This window comes from Dermacentor albipictus, chromosome 4 (assembly GCF_038994185.2).
Source record: "Dermacentor albipictus isolate Rhodes 1998 colony chromosome 4, USDA_Dalb.pri_finalv2, whole genome shotgun sequence".
NCBI classification, from domain to species: domain Eukaryota; kingdom Metazoa; phylum Arthropoda; class Arachnida; order Ixodida; family Ixodidae; genus Dermacentor; species Dermacentor albipictus.
This window is the reverse complement of record NC_091824.1, coordinates 46,644,536-46,666,614: the sequence shown is the minus strand read 5'-3', so window position 1 is coordinate 46,666,614 and position 22,079 is coordinate 46,644,536. Positions and strand designations below refer to the sequence as shown.

Genomic DNA, 22,079 nt, shown 5'->3' with positions numbered 1-22,079 from the left:
TTATCTGACCGCTCTTCGCATGCATATCTGTAGCGCGGCGCGTTCACTTCGTTTCTCTTTTCTTGGCTCTCTCTCTCTCTCTCTCTCTCTCTCTCTCTCTCTGTGCTTTTACTACTGCATGGCTCGTGCGTGCCTCGTTTGTTTTGCTTCGAACCGCGGGGCGTTCGCCTTTTCCTCGCCGCCGCTGCTTCCTCCTCGCGCTGTTACACGGCGGATGCGCCCTCGTTCTCCTTCCTGGAGCAATTATCGGCGACGATGACGTCCCGACGAGCTAATAACATTTCGAGCGGTCGCCTTGGCCACGGAAGGGGCCGAACGTCTTGCGGGCTGGGTCCTCGCCTCGCCCGTGCAGCTGTGTGAGACTCTCGTGCCCCCTTGGGTCCTGTCGGCTTCGCGGAGAGGTGGACATTGACGTGGGAGCCGTCGGACATCGCGCACTTCCGGTGACTGCGGGTACAAGAGCGTCACTTCCGTCAATGGCTGCCGCGTTCTGGGCTAATTGTAGCTCGTGTAAATGCAGTTACCTGGCCAAGACACAAGTGTAATGCAGCCCTTGCCAAACGCGGCGCCTCCGAATGTTACTATGGGGTGCGTCTATAGTGCTGCCTTAGAAACGAGTCAGGTGGATTTGAAAGATGACATTGCTGGCGGATCTGGCTTGCACGGTACGCAGTAAGCACCATATTGTCTCAACGCAACGTCTACGAGGGGATGGATTCGGGTCAACTGTGTACGCCGTCTCTGCGGGCTCTATAGGCGAGCGGGCTGGAGGCTGCACACTACAGCCTTCTCTCTCTCTCTCGAGAGAGAGAGAGGAGATAAGCACGTGCTGAAAAAGGTAGTGCCGCTTTCATTTCCTTGGTTCAGGAAATGCCGGCGAGCGCCTCGCTTTGACGGTCCTTCCAAGCGGTGCGCCAAAGTACCTTTATAGCTGCTCACAGGAGGAGGAGTCAATATAACGTGGAGCTGCGGCTACACATCAGCCGTTGGCGCGGGACTCCATAGGGAACAAGCCGCGGCAGGTCGGACATCGAAACCCCTGATCGATGAAGGAAGGCGGCAGCCCATCGCCTGGAAAACGGCGCACCGGCTTGCTTGGAATGTTCTCCATTAAAAGCGCGCGCCTTTAGACGAAAACGCCCGACGCACTCCGTTCTTTCGCGGTGGTGTACATAGACAAACTCGCAGCCCCTCTTTGGCTGCTTCGCGGTGGCGCATTTACGAGACACGCGATGTGAGAAAGTGCAGATACGAAAAGTCTGCCAGGTTCACCTGTAAATATGTGGTTACCCCTTTTAAGCTCCTGTGTATCCTAAGCCATTAACTGCCATTCCTTATAGAGACTGTCGGCGAAAGTAAACCGTTGTAATTTGTATATATATATATATATATATATATATATATATATATATATATATATATATATATATATATATATATATATATATATATATATATATATAACTGTCCTTGCAGCTACTGTAGTCGTTAGCTATACCAAGCAAGGGTGCTTATTCCTTTAAAAGTCACACAGCGCAGTTGACGCGGCAGAACGTACAGACATATTTGCACCCCTTCGCGAGCCGAAGACTGCGCTTTATTAATAACGCCGTCGTCAACGTCTCAGCCACTCAACCTGAACAGAGCCACATGACATTCAGGTCATTTTGCGCCTTTGTTCTCCGCATCTGGTTTCTTCTGTAGCGGTTTTTGTTTTGTTTCACATTGCACAGGCGCTCGCGGTTATGATTGATGATTTAGGTATATAGCCAGCCAACCATGCTATTGGCTTTCCCCACCAGGTTTGTATCGTTTATTAAGCTACGGCGGCCGGCAACGGTTCACGTGCTGCGTAGTTCGATTAAATGCCTTTCTCCAAGATGAGCGATAAAGAAAAAGAGGTTCAATAAGAAACTTCGTTGAGCTTTAGCTAGCCTTAGCCATCTATTTTATTCCCTTCGTTTCTTCCTATGTGTTCATTTTTGCTTACGCTTGAACACGTCTCGTCTGGAGTTATTTCGTTATCGCTAAAAGGAAGTCAAAGCGGTTTGATCACGCGTGGACACGGTGACACTATTAAACGTTTCGTTTGTCTTCATAATGAAGTTTCCCAGCTCAACGTGAAAACATTCCCAAACGACGTCAAAGTTTCGCAGCAATGCGCTAAGTCAAATCTTCCTTATTCACGTCCATGGCTATTTGCATTTAGACACTGGATAACGGATGCAGTGCTCAATCGCGCCCGTCTCACGCCCGTGTGTATAACGTCGGGCCGCGGCTTTCATCACGACCTATCGATTCAGTACTCTTTTAATTTGGTATTGCCTTACAAGAAGAAGAGCGTTTCAATTGGTGGAAGTCTGTCTGCTCGTCCTCCCGCTTTGTGGTATCTGGCTAGAAATCCTGAGCAAACGAGCTTCGTAAATCGAGTTATACGAAACGGAGCCAAAGGCCGAGGTAAGTGACTTCCAGACGGCGAACAAAAAAAAAAAAAAAAAAAGAAAAGGAGGGAAACGGACGGCGCCTCGGCTCCTCATGGCGGTCACGTCTCATTCGCGAGGCGACCAATCCTCGGCGGATACCTTTCCTAAGATTCATCGTGTGAACGATGAACGGCCAGACAGGCCCGATGCGCATTGGAAGCTGATATTTCTCTGCCAGGTTCCAAGCCGAAGCGCTCCCAATATATGTGCCGGTGTAATGAACAAACGAAGCAAGATGTGGTGGAACACAGAAGGAGCAGAGAGCGGAGAACGAGAAATATATTGCAGGAGAAACAAACAAGCGCCGGATCGGTTCTAGAAGAGAAACACGAATTAATTGCGGCTGCCTGACCTATGCCGATTGCAGTCGGACCAGGGCACGGCTTCCGAAGAGGGCGGAGAGCGTCTCCTCGCGCGACGTGCGCGGAATTTATGTGAGTCCGAAGTGGCCGCCGTCTTCTATTTACGAGTGCATGCAACGGAAGCTCGTTGCCCCCTCTTCTCGCATAGACACCTCCTTCGTCCCGCTGTGCTCATTCATGGGAATCTGTGAGTGAGCGGACTGCCGATTCCCCCTCGGGCGAGCGCCTCTCTCCTGCGCCATTATTATTTTGTTTCGTCCTCGACTGCCGTTTCTTGTGGGCTAACCCCAACTGCTTCGCGTCGGAGCGATGGGAATCAGATTGATTCGCGGGGTTTAACCTTCCAATCGATGCAAGTCACGGGCTGTGAGAGACGCCGTTCCGGAGGTCTCCGGATTTATTTTAACCGCCTGGACCACTAGGGTGCACCCGATGTAGGCAGGGCATACACAAGCGTCGTTTTCCATCGTTCCACTTACGGGATGCGGCCGCCGCCACCCGGGTTAGGACTCCGGTAACCAATGAGCCGCCACGGGTCAAGATGAAAATGAAAGCGAGTTGTTTCGTTACGATTCACGAGGGGGCTGTAGTTATTTTTCAGCATGACATCTATCTATCTATCTATCTATCTATCTATCTATCTATCTATCTATCTATCTATCTATCTATCTATCTATCTATCTATCTATCTATCTATCTATCTATCTATCTATCTATCTATCTATCTATCTGTCTGTCTGTCTGTCTGTCTGTCTGTCTGTCTGTCTGTCTGTCTGTCTGTCTGTCTGTCTGTCTGTCTGTCTGTCTGTCTGTCTGTCTGTCTATCTATCTATCTATCTATCTATCTATCTATCTATCTATCTATCTATCTATCTATCTATCTATCTATCTATCTGTCTGTCTGTCTGTCTGTCTGTCTGTCTGTCTGTCTGTCTGTCTGTCTGTCTGTCTGTCTGTCTATCTATCTATCTATCTATCTATCTATCTATCTATCTATCTATCTATCTATCTATCTATCTATCTATCTATCTATCTATCTATCTATCTATCTATCTATCTATCTATCTATCTATCTATCTATCTATCTAATCTTATTGTTATTCTAGAACGATCTTTCTAACACGAATCCATGCGGTACTAAGAGCGAATGAATCAGCCCGCCGGGTTTTCTGAAAGCAACGTTCACGGAAAGAAGCCCACACTCCACTAGTGGTTTAGCGAGTGCTGGAAGCTTCCCCAGTGCGTCCGCGTTCCCTTTCCGGCGTTCCCTTTCGGGCGTCCGCGTTCCCTTTCCCTCCACGTGGTTTACTTCATTTTTCTTCTTCCGCCAAGGAATGAAGATAGTTCGGCAGTTCGCGAAACAACTTGGCGCAGAATCCGTGATTCGAGCAGCTCCTCACGCTCGCTCAGCCTACAACCCCCCACACTCTCACTCACATCATTTTTGCGCTTTCTCGTATCGGATGCGCCCAAAAGCAGCAGCAACAGCAGCCAATGAACGAGCACAGGCGGCGCTTAGAGAGTCCTAGAAGCCGAGATTTGCATCTTGCGCAGAACAAGCTCGCGTCTTACACGAGCAGCCCTCCGAGTTTTCATTCTTTTGTATCGCTGCGCGTCGTTTCGGTTCTCTTTCCCGTTTCTCTTTCTTTTTCTTTTCTTTTTCCAAGCTCCCGCGCGTTTTCTTGTATTTCGGCCCCTGAAAGATGCATGTTGGTGTCGGAAATTCCGGGGAAGGCGAAACTTTCCGAAGCAGTTTTCACGCTTCGCGAGGAGCATATAACGAACTATACGCGCGCAATGCAGGCAATGAGCGTCGAATGCCGACGTGACGAACGTGCGCTGGGGGCTCAAAGCATCGCGCCAACGCAAAAGTCGGCCTCAAAACACACTGCGCCTCTCTTTAGGTGCTCTATACGGACGGCATCATCGCAGCTTTCTTTCTTTCTTTCTTTCTTTCTTTCTTTCTTTCTTTCTTTCTTTCTTTCTTTCTTTCTTTTTCCTCTCGCTTTGTTCTCAGTTGCAGTGGTTCCCGATGGCCTTTGTTTTGCGTCCTTGTTTCCCCACCGGCGCATCTTTTCAGGGCGGACCCGAGGACCGAAAGAGCTCATCAAAAATGAACAGCGCCATCTGGTCCTAGTCTGGGAAACATACCGTGGTCGAAAGGGAACGTGCTCGGCGTGCATAGCTTCGGGGCACATGGCCTTTCCGCGCATTCGTGACGTGTGATGAACCGTGTAGGCCCGAAAACAGGAACAGTATTGCTCTTCGAACTCGCGAAAAAAGAAAAAAAAAACGTATACATAAAAATAAAACAAGGATGCTTGGAGGAAACCTGTGGTGATATGGCTCGTGCCCAGAGGAACTATGGCCATTTGCCTTTTCTGTCCGTGCGTGAAGACGACGGGCATAAAACGCGCGCTTCTGTGTTAAGCCAACATATGCTGTTATATTTTGCATTGCACATAATAAATATCTGCTTAAATGAGCGACTTTCAACTGTTGCGTCGGTATACCTGCTGCTGATAGCTACACGCGAAGCGTACAATTCCGTCTTAATACCCAAGTTCTTAACGAAGAAAAAAGTGAGCACGTTTGCGCCATACAATATTCTATAAGCTATACAAGCGTGCAGAAATTTAACAACATTAACTGAGCGAAAGAGCCTGAGCAGCTTTTCTGAGACGAAAAACATCTACGATAGCAAGGTAAGAAAGCGCAAAATAATTGAAAGTCACTATTTCTTTCTTCCATTTTGGCTTTGTAGCTTTACTCGGTGTTTTGATGTCTATTCTAGCCACTAATTCACCCGTTGCTAAGGTTGCTAAAATAGACAAAGCCTGTGGGGAATATTCAAACGCAGGTAATGCACTACTATCGCGGCCAGATTAGCGCATATACAGAGGCGATATGATTTTCATCCGTCATGACGCGGTGAGCTGTTAAATTGACTTTCACGGCCAACGAAACCACATTCATTTAATGGCTTGCCATTGGCTTTGCGATTGAAAGATCCCCTGCAGGAGCCCGGCAGCTGTGGGGCTGCGCTTTTGTGCTCGAGATCGCAGGAGCCGCCTTGTATTTATAACACACACACACACACACACACACACACACACACACACACACACACACACACACACACACACACACACACACACACACACACACACACACACACACACACACACACACACACACACACACACACACACACACACACACACACACACACACACACACACACACACACACACACACACACACACACACACACACACACACACACACACACACACACACACACACACACACACACACACACACACACACACACACACACACACACACACACACACACACACACACACACACACACACACACACACACACACACACACACACACACACACACACACACACACACACACACACACACACACACACACACACACACACACACACACACACACACACACACACACACACACACACACACACACACACACACACACACACACACACACACACACACACACACACACACACACACACACACACACACACACACACACACACACACACACACACACACACACACACACACACACACACACACACACACACACACACACACACACACACACACACACACACACACACACACACACACACACACACACACACACACACACACACACACACACACACACACACACACACACACACACACACACACACACACACACACACACACACACACACACACACACACACACACACACACACACACACACACACACACACACACACACACACACACACACACACACACACACACACACACACACACACACACACACACACACACACACACACACACACACACACACACACACACACACACACACACACACACACACACACACACACACACACACACACACACACACACACACACACACACACACACACACACACACACTAATTTAGTTCGATTTATGTGCACGGTAAAAAAGCTTAAACGATGAAAATTATCCGGAGGCTACGCTAACGTGCAATTAGACGCACCTGAGCTGTGATCAAGCAAGACTGGCAGATTGTCGATTCCAGGTCGCTAGGTTAATCTATCTTACCGTCAGCGAAGTGTATGCAAGGCAAAAAAAAACAAAAAACTCAAGATACCGGAAAAGAGCATGCTCATTGAAATTCTGACACTACTTACCGGCGACGTCATCTGTATGCATATTTTGGCAGCTTTTCTCTCTCTCTCTCTCTCTAAAGGTAGGGTAGCAAACTGGACAAAGTCTAGTTAACCCCTCTATTGTAAGGTGTATGGTTGCATTGCTGAGATGCTGCGCACAAGGAAAGTGACAGGAAAATGCGAAATGAACACGTACCTGTTTTCGTGTTCCGTATTAGCTACCCTGTGGGTATGGCGTGTCAACATAGTATCTATGCATCGTGCAATCATGCTATGCAATCTAGCTCCCTTCCAAGCACGTTTGAACGTTACGACAATCTGTGATGTCCACACATACGTCTCCAGTGGTATCGTTAGGTGAAGCAGGGAGGGAAGTTCCCGCATACTTTTGCGAGAAAGTAATCGATATTTCTTGTCCACAAATCAATTCATATTGTTTTTTTTTTAATATTCTTTCAGCCAATTCTTGCCGGCTTCTAATTACCGTTGGCAGCCTCGTGGCGACCAGTCTCCGAAATCCATTTAGGCCCATTCAGTGTGCTCATTCATTACCATTGTAACTCACTGAATAGCTTAGACAAAAAGGAGTTGATTCTATTCTGTGCTCTTGTTTCTCCCTCAGGCGGCAATCTTTAAACACGTGCGCAAATCACTGATGAGAGGTCATTGTTTAGAAATCTGACATCTTTGTTTATGTGGCACTGAGCCGCAGAGAGGTATTTCTATCGCGTTTTTTGCGGAGTGTGGTTGCCTTTGTTATTAAACGTTGGCCGCTTCTTTATCAGTTTCCTTTACTACCTTCTTGAATATGTTATATTTCGACAAATCATTTCGTTCATCCAATAATTATTCTACTTTTTAGTGTAGTCGCTTAATACCGACGTTTCATTTCGCCATTGATACGCTGTAATCTTGCCCGATGTATTTACAATGATTTGAATTGGTAATCTTTGAGGGATTACCGGTAATTTTGTGCTTTACCTCTTGCAGGAAAAAGCTAAGTTTAATTATTGTTACCGTTTTATGTGCTTCTAAGGCGGAACGAGTGATCTTCCCGCTTGCTGGACATGGTAATCAAGTCGGCTTTACTCTCTTGACAGTTTCTCAACACGAAGCCCGAAGGCAGTAACTCAGCTTCATTTTGCCTGCGGAAAAGGACAAGAAAAAGACATACGAAACAGAGAGAGAGAGCGAGAGAGAGAGAGAGAGCAAGAAATCAGCGATTTTTACCTGCTCTTCGCTCATTTATTGCGACAGTGGAATCGCCGGGTTGTTCTTACGAACAACCCGGCGATGCACACAACTTCGTCCTCGTTCGCTACAGCATCGCGTATTGGAGCCTCCGAAATGCCTGCACAGTCGCCACCATTCTAAGACTCTTCGTATGACCCGAAGCACGGGCCCAAAATACAAAGCGCCCGCAGTAATTGTTAACGCGTCGGGTTCGCAAAGGCATATAGGTGGTGTTAAAACGTGACGTCTATGGCGTGTGTCTGGCTCTGCAACTTCTTCTGGCGCGTGTACTTAGCAGAAGCACGACCTCCGAGATTAACTTCCGTTACAGAGAGAGAGAGAGAGAGAGAGAAAGAGAGAGATCATTGCAGGGGTGGGGATTTGGACGTGACCTGTAGCCGCCAAGGCACACAACGTCGAATCCCAGTGGCTGCGGTGGACAAAGCTTTGCTTTTCAACGCCCTTTGACAAGAGTGAAGCAGGGGATTAGAAGTTGTTTTTGGGTCGACCTGACGATCAGTGGTGTAAAGGGCTAGACGGGCGGACGCGGCGAACATTGTTTCGCGCTCTTAACGACTGTCGCAGCAACGGAAGCGAAACAAACGGGAACCGAGACGCGTCGCGTATAAGCACAAGGACGCTAGAAACCTCGATTACCACTATCGGCACGGGCTGAAGGCCAGACGCGCCACCTGTAATACCGAAAAGGAGGAAATCAAGCCGGTTGTTAAGCTTGCAAGTACGATACCCTTAGCACCAACGCAGGACGCAATTTATGTTACCTTCTGCTCGCCAGCGAAGGCTGTTTGGCTGCAAATAGTTGCGGCGCATATTAGTGACACTCATAGGAAGCCCAGGCGGAACATTTGCCGGCTATGTATGCCAGGCTAACCCCGCCTGCTGCATCACCACTACCACCTACAGCGTTGATTGCGAGCTTTCAGGACAACATTGTAATCTAATGGAGAGAACGAGACACGAAGGTAACAGAGCCTGTATTTTTTTCTTTATTGCAGTACGCATGGATTGTTACAACTTGAGGATCGCGCGCGCTGTGCTTTGAGTTTTGCTTTCGATGGTAGAAAAGTGATGCTGGGGCCGGGACTAAATGATGCAATCGTGACGAAAGTGCGCTTGAACTTTTCCGGAACGGCGTGTGTATCACAGCGTCCTTGTAGGCACACTGCCAATCGCAACATGAGCGCTACCCATTGCCCTGGTACCTGCTATCGCGACAAAGCAGGATACGCGTTTTGCTTTCACATCGCAGCACTTGTCTGAGCTCTCTGAGCAGCGAACGACATAAACCGAGATCGACAGCGAGTGAGTCGCAACGACTGGCTATATAACAAACAGCCGAGAGGGAAGGAAATAAACAGGAAGTGGCTGTGCCTTCCTTTAATTAGCCCGCCCACGGGGACGTGTTTACAAGTCACCGCCTGCACACACCTTGTTCGAGTGTAGCCCGAGGGGAACCGGGTGTCGAAGTAGGCCGCACGGGTACACATCCCCCGGGCGACAGAGTACGCGCTGAACGCGGACTGAAGCCCGAGCCGGCTTCCCAATTACCGAGTGCCCTCGAGCTGCTTCCGAAAACAGCCACGGCTCGCGGCTTTCTCTTCGGGGGAGCGAAATGAGCCAATCTGCGCGCTCGGGAGCCGAGCTGACCGGTGCCGGCGCCCAGCTCCCGGACGCCAGACCGGCACTTTTTGACTAAGCTAATCCGCGCGCGGATTACGGACGACGGCAGCAGCAAATGCGGCCTCACCGCACGTGTGCGGCTCAGACCGATCCGTGCCAGCTTCAGGTGCTTAACCATTGGAAAACAGCTTACTTTGCGCACTCTTTGTGTGTGTGTGTGTGTGTGTGTGTGTGTGTGTGTGTGTGTGTGTGTGTGTGTGTGTGTGTGTGTGTGTGTGTGTGTGTGTGTGTGTGTGTGTGTGTGTGTGTTTTATTTACGTGAGGAAAAAAAAGCAACCTTAATTGTACTGGCTGCCTGAAGGCTTCCTGTAGCTAGGCTTCACTCAGTCTAGATGAAACTTGGCGAAGCAGGTTGCTATGATTACTTATGAATAAGAAGCCAGAACTCGAGCCCGGAGCCTTTCACATAACGTAACCAGCTTAACAATAAGTACTAGGCTTATAGCTCAGGACAACCCACATTAGTTAGCAAGTACGAGTAAAACTATCCTGCAGAGAGGTATGTTGCCTATTGTTGCACACAAAGAGAGAGAAAGAGAGAGAAAGAGAGAGAGAGAGAGAAAACAAGGAGGTGAAAAGGAGGGAGGTCAACCGGAGAAACGTCCGGTTTGCTACCCTACATTGAGGGTATGAGAACACCGGTATAGACAGAAGAAAAAAGGATAAGTGCGAGCACGGCGATCACACAAGAGGACACACAGCAGGACTACAAACGGTCTAGGAGGCTGATACACTTCAAAAGCTGCACTAGTGCAATGCACTAGGTCAGAGTACCATCCAAGACTACGTATTGCACACCATAAGTAAATATGACGCCAAATTACAATAAAGATATAAAAGATCGAAATGCCAAACATTCTATCTGGGCACTGGTATAGATCTGCGAGATTAAAGAAACACTGAAATAATTTAAAAATATATTTCACAGCGTACTCTTGAATGGTCGAGACTGCGCATTGAAGTTAACAATGTTCTTAAATATATGACAAATATGTCACGGTCTTCATTGACACTGTTTCCACAATGGTGTTGCTATTGCGCGTTTTTGTTTTATGCCTCTAACTGACCTATGTGTCGACGTTTCAGCTCATGAGAATAGAAGGCCGGATAATAATTTCTGGACAGTCGACTAAACGTAACATTTTCAGGCACTTTGGGGATAGTAGGCGAAACCGCATTCATGAAGTCGAATGTTCCGGAGTTATGGCTATGAGATGTCGAGCTAGAGAGGCGTACGCGGGCGTATGTAATTAAGGGTCCCTATGTCGAGTTATTATTCTTGCATCTAAGAATACGAATGCCAAAGACTGAACGCACACACGCACAGAAAGAGACAGAGAGAGAGAGGGAGATAATAATAATTATATATGGGGTTTTACTTGCCAAAACCACTTTCTGATTATGAGGCACGCCGTAGTGGGGGACTCCGGAAATTTTGACCACCTGGGGTTCTTTAACGTGCACCTAAATCTAAGTACACGGGTGTTTTCGCATTTCACCCCCATCGAAATGCGGCCGCCGTGGCCGGGATTCGATCCCGCGACCTCGTGCTCAGCAGCCTAACACCATAGCCACTGAGCAACCGCGGCGGGTAGAGGGAGATGGAAAAGCGAGACGGTGACCAAAAGACAAAAGAGGCTCGGACACAAAAGCCCGCGCATGCGCAACTCCCATCACGGGGCTGCGACCCCCTGGAGCATGCGGTTTTACTGGGCGACACCGCAAGCCCATTAGCACGTACGCAGAAGAGAAAGCAGCAGTAGAAACGGGAGACGGAACGTCAGTGCAGCAGGCGAGAGTCGCGTGCGGAATCGGTAGTCACGGAAACGCCGACGAAACGAAAATCATTGTGCCCCGCTGGTGTGGATGTCCGTCCGGGTCGAGGACTCAGCGTCTCGCATTCCCGTCGATGCTGTCCGTCCTCGCGTCGCATCTGGGACGGCGAAGTGCAGGAAAAAAACAGCGGTGGTCGCCCACCCGGGCCTCCTTCATGCTTGCCAGTACCTATAGCGCCTGTGTGTGTGTGTGTGTGTGTTCTTTGCGCTTGATGGTGCGACGGCGAAGGCTCCCCAGCCCAGCGAGTCAGGCTTGAGGCGCAGTTGGAAAAGAAAAAAAAAAAGCGAAGACGGCCCTGCAGCTGGCGAGAAAGCTCGGGTGTGGGGATGGACGACGAGACAGCAGCGATTTGGGCTGGTAGACAAAGGGCAAGCGACAGCGGAAGAAGGCCCGATGGCGGGACACGGCCCGGGCCCCGATGTTTGCGCAGCACTTGACCCAACGGCAACACGAGACTCTCGCTCCATTGCAGAACGCATTAGACAAACATGAGCGTGCTGCTTTCTGAGTAGACGGGGGCAAACGCGTCTTGCTTATTCACGGAGACAGGGAGGAAATCTCGCCCTCCCGCCCCCGCCACGTTTCTTTGCCTCTTCCAGACGGCAGTGCTCGCTTCTGTCGCCGTCTGCCGCATAAATGGAATCTCCTCTTTGTTCGCATTTTTTTTCCCCTTCTTGTCCTCTCGTTCCAGCGTTGTTTCCGTCCATGTGGACACGCGCGGACTGAAAGGAAATTTGACGTCTTTTCGCTGCCGTCTGCTTTCGCCTCAACGGTGTCCCCGCGCTCCCTGAAAGTGTCTGGTTGGACAATGCGTTAGACGCGACGTACTGCTTCGAGGTAGTCAGAGGTAATCTCTGCCAACATTTGAACATGATTTCGGCGTTGTACGATATTCGTTTCGTAATATACGACACAAGCGTCGAGTGACCGTCTGTATGCCGAGTTGTATCGGGTGCTAGAAAAAGTGGATTTCATCGGTGTAGCGTCGACGGAAGCGTTTGGTAATACCCTGGAATTGACGTTTCCGAAGAAAACCTTGCGTATGAGTATCATATTCGATTAACAAGAAAGCAAAGACATCGCTCTCGCACACAGAATCGCTGAATATCGGCAGAAAAAGTTGTTAAGTAATAAATAGGAGACGCGTTTGTCCTATTAAACGCCACAATGCGGAATAGTTACACTAAACACTGTTCTCGCCCTTATCTACAATAAGCTAAGTAAACTGGCATAAGTAGCAAATCATTTCTTTTCCTGCCGGTACCACAAGGAGCATCTAATGCCGTTGTTTTATAAAGTAAGATACCTTACATGTAAGGTATCTTACATGTAACGTAATGCTGTAATGTAATGCTTACATGTAACGTAATGCTGTTCCCGTTTTTACGCTGCAGCGTAAAAACGGGAACAGCAGCGCCCCTATATAGTTCGTAAACTCAAGAGAGTAGTCATGGTGGCGCGACTGAAAAGAAGAAACTATTGAGCGAGACTTATCATAAATTGCTACCGGAGCAGAGGTCGTTTCTAAATGAAAGCCATTAACGGAGGTTTTAACATTTGAGACACGCACTTTTCCCCCATAGACGCGCGCCCGCTTTATTTCGCAATCTTTTTTTTTTCTTCTTCTTTCCCGCCCCTTTCGACCGACGGTTCTTCGCCTTTCTTCCCCAAACCGGAATGTATGGCCACTTCTCCCGCTTGCCCTGCAGAAATCGCGCCGTGTCTTCGCATACGAAGGGAACACATTCACAAAGCACCGAGTGCCAGAACTGAGCAGCGCGCCGGATATTGCCGAAACCGAACACGCGAATATATATATATATATATATATATATATATATATATATATATATATATATATATATATATACAAATACAAAAGAAGGACCCGGTGCGTACGGAGGGGGTACAGGTGTATCTCTTTAACAGCGCGCCTTTGAAAAGCAAAACGCAAATTTCTCGGGCACGTGCCGACATGTTCAGTCGCATCAATGGGTCCCGAAAGTACAAAGAAAAAAAAAAAACGATTGAAATGTTACAACATAGCACGGGGGACTTCATAATTGAGAGCGGGGAAAAGAAGTAAAGGAAAAACAAAAAAAAGGACACCTGCCATTGTGGACGCCGTTCCAGCAGCAGAGCACCGCTGGCGCGGCGACCGGGCTTGCTCGCCCGGCTTCAGTTATGTGCAGAGCGTCGGCCGTTCAGCGTTGCCGAAACCTAAGGAGTAAAAATTACAACATATCAATGCGTGTTGTTGGGCTATAGCTGGTTCATTTTATTCCTTCCTGTCCCAAAACTTATTTTGCTCCCCCGGTTGCGTGTTAACCCGGAGTAAAAATTACGTGCAGGACTGGCGGGGCCACAGCCGCAGCAGTACTGGAGCGCACTGCTCGAAACCTCGAACTGATTTCGGCTCTGTGACGTTACGCAACCTAATGTAGAGTAACAAGTAACGTCACGCGCGCCTCGAAGAATTTCAGTGATTGTCGCGGGTGAACGCAAAAAAAAGAAAAAAAAAAGGCACGCAGGTAAAGTTTTGATTGTAGAGAGTGGAAGTTTCGAAGCTCCCCAGTGAGAGTATTTGAGAACCTGATGAAAACAGAATGAGCGTAATTCGGTGCAATACACGGATAAACTGAAAGCTCGGTAATGACTGAGTTCATATAAAGAGGCTATGAGAGAAGCGACGCAGACGTAAGCAGAGCGCTCTGAAGACGCCGCAATGAAGGAGAAGCGCGTGGAGAAACCGTGACCAAAGTACGAGTAGTGCGAGCGAAAAACAGCTATAAGTTGAATTCGGAGTTACCGGAAGTCGGATTAATTGGCATGGGTTATATTCTGGTGTAATTGCGCCACATAAAGCGCTACTACATCATTATAAGTTACGCACCAATCACTGCAAACGACTCAAGAAGTCGTAGTTAATGGATATCTTATAATTTGTTTATTTTTGAACTGTTGGGGACTTTTCATGCTCTCCCATCTTATCTATTTCTTAAAAAGACGATCTAGAGCGTCTTTACCCTATGTCCGAACACGAGTCCTTAGTTTCCGCCTTCCTGCATCCATCTTTAGAACTCTTTTTTTGAGGGTGTTGAAGTGATCTGGTGTTGTGCACTGAAGGAATGCAGTCGCAAGTTGCTACAGAATGGCTAAAACAAAATGTTTGTGAACTCAACTTGGTGAATGGTTTTGTTTACCCTCTGTCTTGACGTGTTAGACATCAGTCACCGCTAGTACATAAGCTTTTGCGAACAACCGTTACACTTTCCCCCTCCCCTCCTTCCTCAAAATAAAGAAAGATGAAAGAGGACCGACGAAACGTAAATTGGTTTGACCTCGTTGTTTTTACAGAATTGCCTTTAGTTGGATTTGTTTCGTTGTCGAGCGGCTGCTAACAACCTTCGAATTCCCACACCGCAGCCTTGCCTTTCTACGTTGGATTTCAGTGCACTTGCGGCCATTCTCGTGCATTACGCGCGCACTGGCACCGCGCGTGCACTTGTAAAAATGATGGCGCCGGCTTTCTAACCGATACCGAGCGATTTCAGCTATTGAGCCTCTTAATGTCTCGCTGTACTGCGGGTCCTAAATCCAAACGTCACAGGGTCGTTTCAGCCAGCTCGAGCGTCTATTCATGCGAATCAGGCACGCGCTGTCGTAAAACGCAGTTGCTAAATTTCGTCCACGTGTTTCGAATGATGTTACAAGCGCCGCGCGTGGTGGTTTGTTTCGTGTTTTTGCAGGGTTCAACCGGAGCATTCCAGGATACCCCCGCTACACAATGATCGGCGATCCCGCCCAAGGCGTCCACAACTTAAGGATAGACAACGCGACGCTCGAGGACGATGCGGAATACCAATGCCAGGTGAGCGAGACAACGTCCGGGCATTTACTGTTCTAAAATGACGAGAAGAAACAGCGTTTTTATCGAATGAAACAAATTGGTTTAAGTATCCATAATAAGCTTGTTCTGTTATTCTTATCGAAAACTTGAGGGCCATACGCACTGCCGATAGGAGCTGAGGAGGTTGTTTGAATCGTGCCCATGGAACTTAAAGAATAAATAAAAAAGGCATACGTAAAACAACAACAACAACAAAATTCTACTGGTCACTGCGTTGCCATTGTAGTGCAGTTTTCTTCTTCAACCATGCACGTTCTGGTCAAGATATTCAAGTTCAGAGCTCCGCTGTCTTGATTCTCGCGTAATTTTCTGCGTGTCCCCTTTCTTTTTAGGTCGGCCCGACAGCAGACCACAGGGCTATTCGATCGGACGCCCACGTCACAGTATTGCGTAAGTGGTACTAATCATTTCTGAACATGCGTACTAAGCTTATGTGTGCTTGTTACAACGTACAAAATACTTCAATAAGTACGCTGAGCAAAAAAAAAAAAAGTACAGAGAGAGAAAGAAAAGGAAAGCAATAAACAAGAAAAATTGTGCAGATCCCACGCACTCTGGGAATCAATGTAAGCGAAACTTTCTGTGCTGTTTGATTTTATTGACGATAATTTGCGGTGATGTTGACGGCAAAAGCTCAATTTCTTCAACGTTTAGACTAACACGAGAATGGTGAGTCGATGTTAAACGCTACCTTTCGTGCACCACTGCTGTTTGTCTGTATTGTACACAGAACACACAGCATGAGGCGTTTGCTTGAGGCGTTGTTCTACGCCATACTTCATAACTTAGTAGAACTTGTTGTTGGGCGAGTTGGTAGATATTAGCGAACATTGTTTAACTGCGCGAACAAACGAACCACAACGACAGAGAGTCGAACAAAGAACAGAGAGTCGAACAAACGAACCACAACGACTCTCTGTCGTTGTGGTTCGTTTGTTCGCGCAGTTAAACAATGTGCGCATACTTCATAACCTCTGAGAGGGTTGAGCATTGTCATTGCTTCACACGGCACATCGCATCGTGGCAGAAGTATTAAATTTGAATTGGATTATGGGGCTGCACGTGCCAAAACCATGATCGGATTATGAGGCACGCCGTAGTGGCGGACTTAATTTCGACACCGCATTAATTTTGACTCCGTGATGTCCTTTAAAGTGTCCAAAAATCTAAGTGCGCGTGCGCTTTATATTTCGCCACCGTCGAACTGCAGTCGACGCGGTCGGGATCAGATCCGTGACCTCTAGCAATTCCATAGCCGCAAAGCTACCGCGGCGGGCACAGAAGTGCTGGTTTCATGGTTGACCGCTTCCGTACGGTAACCTGCACCCCGCGGTGCGCTTTAATTAATGCGGCTCTGTTTCTGCATGCCCTGCACAATTTGCCCGCTTGACATATTTGCACGGTGTTTATTCCTCAGGAATAGCAGGCACGCACTTTACCGCGCCTTGAAATTAAGCATATCCAGTTTCCCCGCAACCGCTGTCGTGTAGTAGTTGGGTTTCCTTGTCTTCTCGCGTCACCTCCGCCCCCCCCCCTCTTTTATGAGAACTGCCTCTTCTACTCCATTCCTCTCTACATTTCTATCTAAAGTCCCCTGTACTAGCACGTTAGTAGAAAGGGAAGCACTGTTCCTGCAATGCTTTTGAGGGATGTCACGGATAATTACAGCTGTCAAGAGGCTAATGTGGCGACGCCCATGGAGCTCCAGAGAGCATTGTGCACATTCTGTGCGGTGGGGTCCAAACAAGTTTCTCGCGTCGCCTTTCCTCTCAGACTCGCTCCTTCCATGTATATACACGCTCTGAAGCAGCCCCCGACGCGGTGTGCCAGACAGAGAGAGAGAGAGAGAGAGAGAGAGATGCAAATGAGAGAAAGGCAGGGAGGTTAGCAGTGGCAGCAGCAATGGGGATGGATGAGGCAAAGAAAGCTCGCTTTAAAAACAAAACAAAACTATATCTTCGCGTAGTGATCATTTGCTCCCCGTATGATCTCCTTAGGGCATGATACCAAGCCGGACACAGAGGCAAGAACACCTGCGGTCATTTTCATTTTAGCGATTGCTGCAGCGAGATATAGCGCGTCCAGCGACTCCCGGCAGTCCACCGGGCGGTGACGGCCATCTATCCAAGACGCAAAGTGAGCTATATAAGCTATATACGCGGAGAAAGTAGGAGAGCTGCGTCCACCAACGAACGCGAGAAATGCCAAGTCAAGAGGGCGGAAGGGTTTTTCGCACTGGCCCTCATCCGTCCACGCTGTCCTCGCGGAGACGACCTGTCTCCAGCAGGCGGTCTCTAGCGCCGTCGCGCGTACTTCCGTATCCTGCGGCCAAAAGCGGCACTGCCCAACAACATCCGCCCCACGTCGACTCTCAGGCCGACAGCAGTCTCCGCACTTTCTGTGGATATCAAAAGAAGGAGGCATAGGCTACGAGTGAGAATGCCAAGAAAGGGGAAAAAAAAAGACCAAGGAAACGAAAGGTGCGACAAGCACCGTGGAAAGCGCAGAACGAGCGTTAGGCTTACAAGCGCGCCTGCGGGCTAGCTATTTTTCTAGCCTGTGGGAGCTTGTTGGCCTATGGCCGGTAGCGGAGCTTGCAGTGTGCCGGCATGAACCCCGAAAAATCCGCGGTGCAGTACCCCTTCCCCACTTTCCTCTTCTCCTCGTAGCCCTTTCCACACATTCTCCTTGATCGTTTCTTTTTTTTTCTTTTTTGCTCTTTAGCTACTCTTCCCGGCGCCCGTGCAGCGATCCTTAGAGCGTTGAAGCGCGCCGAGATGATTCATCATCTTCTGTCAAGGCGCATTACGCCAGTCATCCGGCGATCCACCAAGATTCTTCAACTTTTAAGCCTGAGAAAGGAATTCCGTTCTCGCCTTTGTTCATCGTCTCCTTGGCTGCTTCTTTCTCGCACATTCTCTAAATTTTTTTTTAAGGGCGTCGGTGAGGAAGCTAGCGTGACCGTAAAAGCGACTTTGCGCTTTTGGCTTCTGTGGAAAAGTGAAACGTATAACTCCAACCTTTTTTCTCCCGGAGCGGGAAGATGAGGCGCCGTCCAGATCGGTTGCATCACGGCGTGCGTTAACTTGAGGTTATGTCTTGTTTTCGGTTTTGCGGACTTAACGTGGTATGCTTTATCCCATTTACCGTTCGAGTTTTTCATTTTTTTGAGCCGCTAGTCTTTCGGCCGATGACAAACAGTTTTGTTCGAAAGTGAGGAAGTGCTGACGGCTGCGGAGTGCACAGCAACTGAAGATACCAGGCAGCCACAGGTTACTTCAGTGTGAGATAAGAGTGCTTGTTTGTGCTTCTGGGTCGAGAACCGCATGTTTACCATGTTTTCATGAATCTCCAAATGCACTTCCAATACGGCTCCACTATAGCGCCTCTATGACCTACGCGTCGATTTTTTTGTCGTGCGTTGTTATTTAAAAGCTTTCCAGCACGAGAATAAAAAAAAAACAAAGCAGATTATGTGTTCAATATTCTTACTGGTGCTCCATATGAAAACGATTTACAGATATTTACGTTCTGGATGTTTGTTATGCATATCCTTTCATTTAATCACTAGCTATGCAATGACACAGTACAGTGGATTTCTGCTTTCTCCTTTATGGCTCTGCTGCTTTGCTCGAGGTCACCGGTTGGACTCCCCTTAAAAACCTGCGGCGTTTCGACGGAGTGCGGAACCCGACAACCCTCGCGTACTTTGATTTAAGTGCATGTTATAGCGCGCCATGTTCGCAAACTTAGTTCGTAGCAGCCCTCCGCGGCGTTTGCATAGCCGCATAGTTTCGTTTCAGATCTTAAACCTATATATCGCTAATCGTACATTGGTGTTAACAGCTGATTGAGAAACGGAAAACCTAGCTCTTCCTTGCGACTCTTGCGGACGTGAAGAAACTATCGAACAGCTGTTCACCTGCTCTTAGTGCGATGCTTTGCTCATGTTTTTACAAACTGAGGCTGGAAACGCATTTACTGCGGCGAAATTTTTCGGACAGTGGTCGCCTTTCCTTCCGCGGCAAAAATATATTCGCGCACACATTAAAAAATTGGATTCTGGGGTTTCGCGGGCCAAAAGCACGCCCTGATTATGAGGCATGCCGTATGAAGGGGACTTCGGATTGTTTTCGACCACTTGGGTTTCCTTCCCGTGCGCCTAAATCTAAGTACACGAGCGCCTTGACATTTCGGCCGCGTCGAAAATGCGGTCGTCAGGCCTGGGATCAAATCCTCGACCTCAGTAGCGCAGCACCACTCGGTAGTCGGGTACTATTGCAGTTATTGATTGACGTGTATCATCTTGAGTGCCTGTTTATAGTGCTCCCGCGCACCTTCCTGCGAACTCTCAAGGTGCGCCTTCTCGCTGTTCTCTTCCTCCTGCTCCCGTTTTCTTTCATCTCGCGTGTATAGGGTACCAAACCGGATGCTCGTCTAGTTGGCTTCCCTAATTTTCCCGTTATTTTCTCTCTGTCTCTGTCGCTCTCTCTGCTGGATGCGTGTACCAATAATGATTGCTTGTCCACAATGACCACCGTTTATTGCTGTTTTCCCTCCCGGGTGCGCAGTGCCCCCTTCTTCCGTGACCATCACGAACCACCCGAACGGCAGCAGCGTGGAAGTTCGCCGATCCGAGTCCGTCAAGCTCACCTGCGTCGTTTCCCAGGCGAAGCCCGCGGCTCAGCTCAAGTGGCACCGCGAGAACGTCGAGCTTCGCCCAGGTGCGTGATACGTTTGTTATATGCGGTAAACAGAGCACTGCGTACAATGCCGCGGGCACGACTTGCGCAGCTCCGATCCGGGAAAACGGAACAGGATCGCGAACAAGAGCTGTCGTGTCGATGGCCCTCGGGACTCGAAGGTTCCTAATAGATGAATCGATAATAGTTGTTTCATGGCAGAAAAAGAAAAGAAAAAGAAAAAGTGTGGCGCGATTATCTTTTCTGTTGTTGTCATAGGCCTTGATGCACGCAGTACGAGTAACATTTGTTAGGAACAGTGGGCGAACTGAGCAATCCTTTCCCTAACGCCAACTTTTCGACGAAGAGACTTACTGGAAGACAAGTCCATTATACTTGAATATTTGAGCCTTACTATACTGTGGCTCCTGGGCCACATTTGTTAGCTGTAGGAAATAAGTTGTTGAGTCATCGCCATCGTCGCGCTGCGTTTTATGCGTGGCTCGAAATCGCAAGCACCGAACAGAGCGCGCTTTGGTTCACGGCCGTGCTGGTCACCACAACGGCTGCCCTGCTCGCCGTTTCACCTTCACCCTTCGAATAAATAGGGAGCTTAAGCGAGTCCTATATTTTGGTATACGCAATGGCGTTTGCGGATTGCTACGCGAGCGGTCGAGTTGATGGTGCCACCTGGTGGTGCGGAGCACAACTAGACAAATGCAGCGCTATTATAGCAGTCACCAAGTGTATTCTACTTCGCTTCCGGTGTCAATTTTCGGCAGCGGCATAATAATGTACACGTTGCCTTTTTACGTTCTTTTCACGACAAGAACGCTCATGGAACACGAAAACGTGGCTATAAGGCATTGTGGTTTGACGAAGCATCACAAGATGTCTCTACCAGCGTCCGGTAACCCGATATTACGCAATGACCGTTGTGTATGCCGGAATACAGGACGCGCTAAAACTATCTAATCTAGGGACGACGGCACGCCTATATAGTAGGCCTCCGTCACGTCTTCTCACAAAGCGGTCTGTTCTTCTGTTGCTGGTGCCTGTGGTGAGCCAACTTGCATACTTGTGACTTGTGCTAGTATTTTAGTATTTTCATCTTGATTTCTCGATTTCGTCTTCATTTCTTTCTTTTCTGAGTAGAGTAGGTGATAAATTGGGATAGTTGGCCTTAAAGAGGCCCATCTTCCGAATTTGCTTAATTTAATAATAATAAAAAGTTAACTTATTCAAATATTCGCACCCGTGTTCGCACAAGTTCTTGACTTCCAAGTCTCGAATCTCGCTAGAAGTATTTCTGTTATTTGGATTTATTAGCAACCGCACAACCGTTCTTTTAAGGTACGACCTAAGCGTTAGTTTGCGTATGTCTGAGCTGTTCGCACTCTCATAATATTGGGGAATGGTGAACTTAATTACCCAGCAAGAGTGCTTACTGAGACAACATTTGTGTTTCGATAAGATTGTATTTATCAACCTTCGGATCTAACTTTGCAAGAGGTGACGAAAGATAATTTTATATGGAGGCATTTCGCAATCGTGTTTTGCGGTGTTTCTGTCTTATTTGAGTGCACTGGTACAAGTCTAGAAGCTCTTTCGCACACCATTCGTCGTTACACGCTGGAGCCGAGTCTCGACTTTTAGCCCTCTGGCCTTGAC

The 22,079-nt window shown here is 48.2% G+C and overlaps 1 protein-coding gene across 2 annotated transcripts in view; it reads left to right on the top strand.

Annotated features, from left to right (window-relative positions):
• Nucleotides 1-22,079, top strand: part of LOC135895979 (nephrin-like) — a 344,642-nt gene that overhangs the window by 277,113 nt on the left and 45,450 nt on the right. For both annotated transcript variants that reach the window (XM_070536924.1, XM_070536923.1), the window contains exons 3-5: nucleotides 15,566-15,687; nucleotides 16,059-16,116; nucleotides 20,298-20,450. In XM_070536924.1, the coding sequence (XP_070393025.1) occupies nucleotides 15,566-15,687; nucleotides 16,059-16,116; nucleotides 20,298-20,450 (333 nt within the window). The remainder of the gene's footprint in view (nucleotides 1-15,565; nucleotides 15,688-16,058; nucleotides 16,117-20,297; nucleotides 20,451-22,079) is intronic.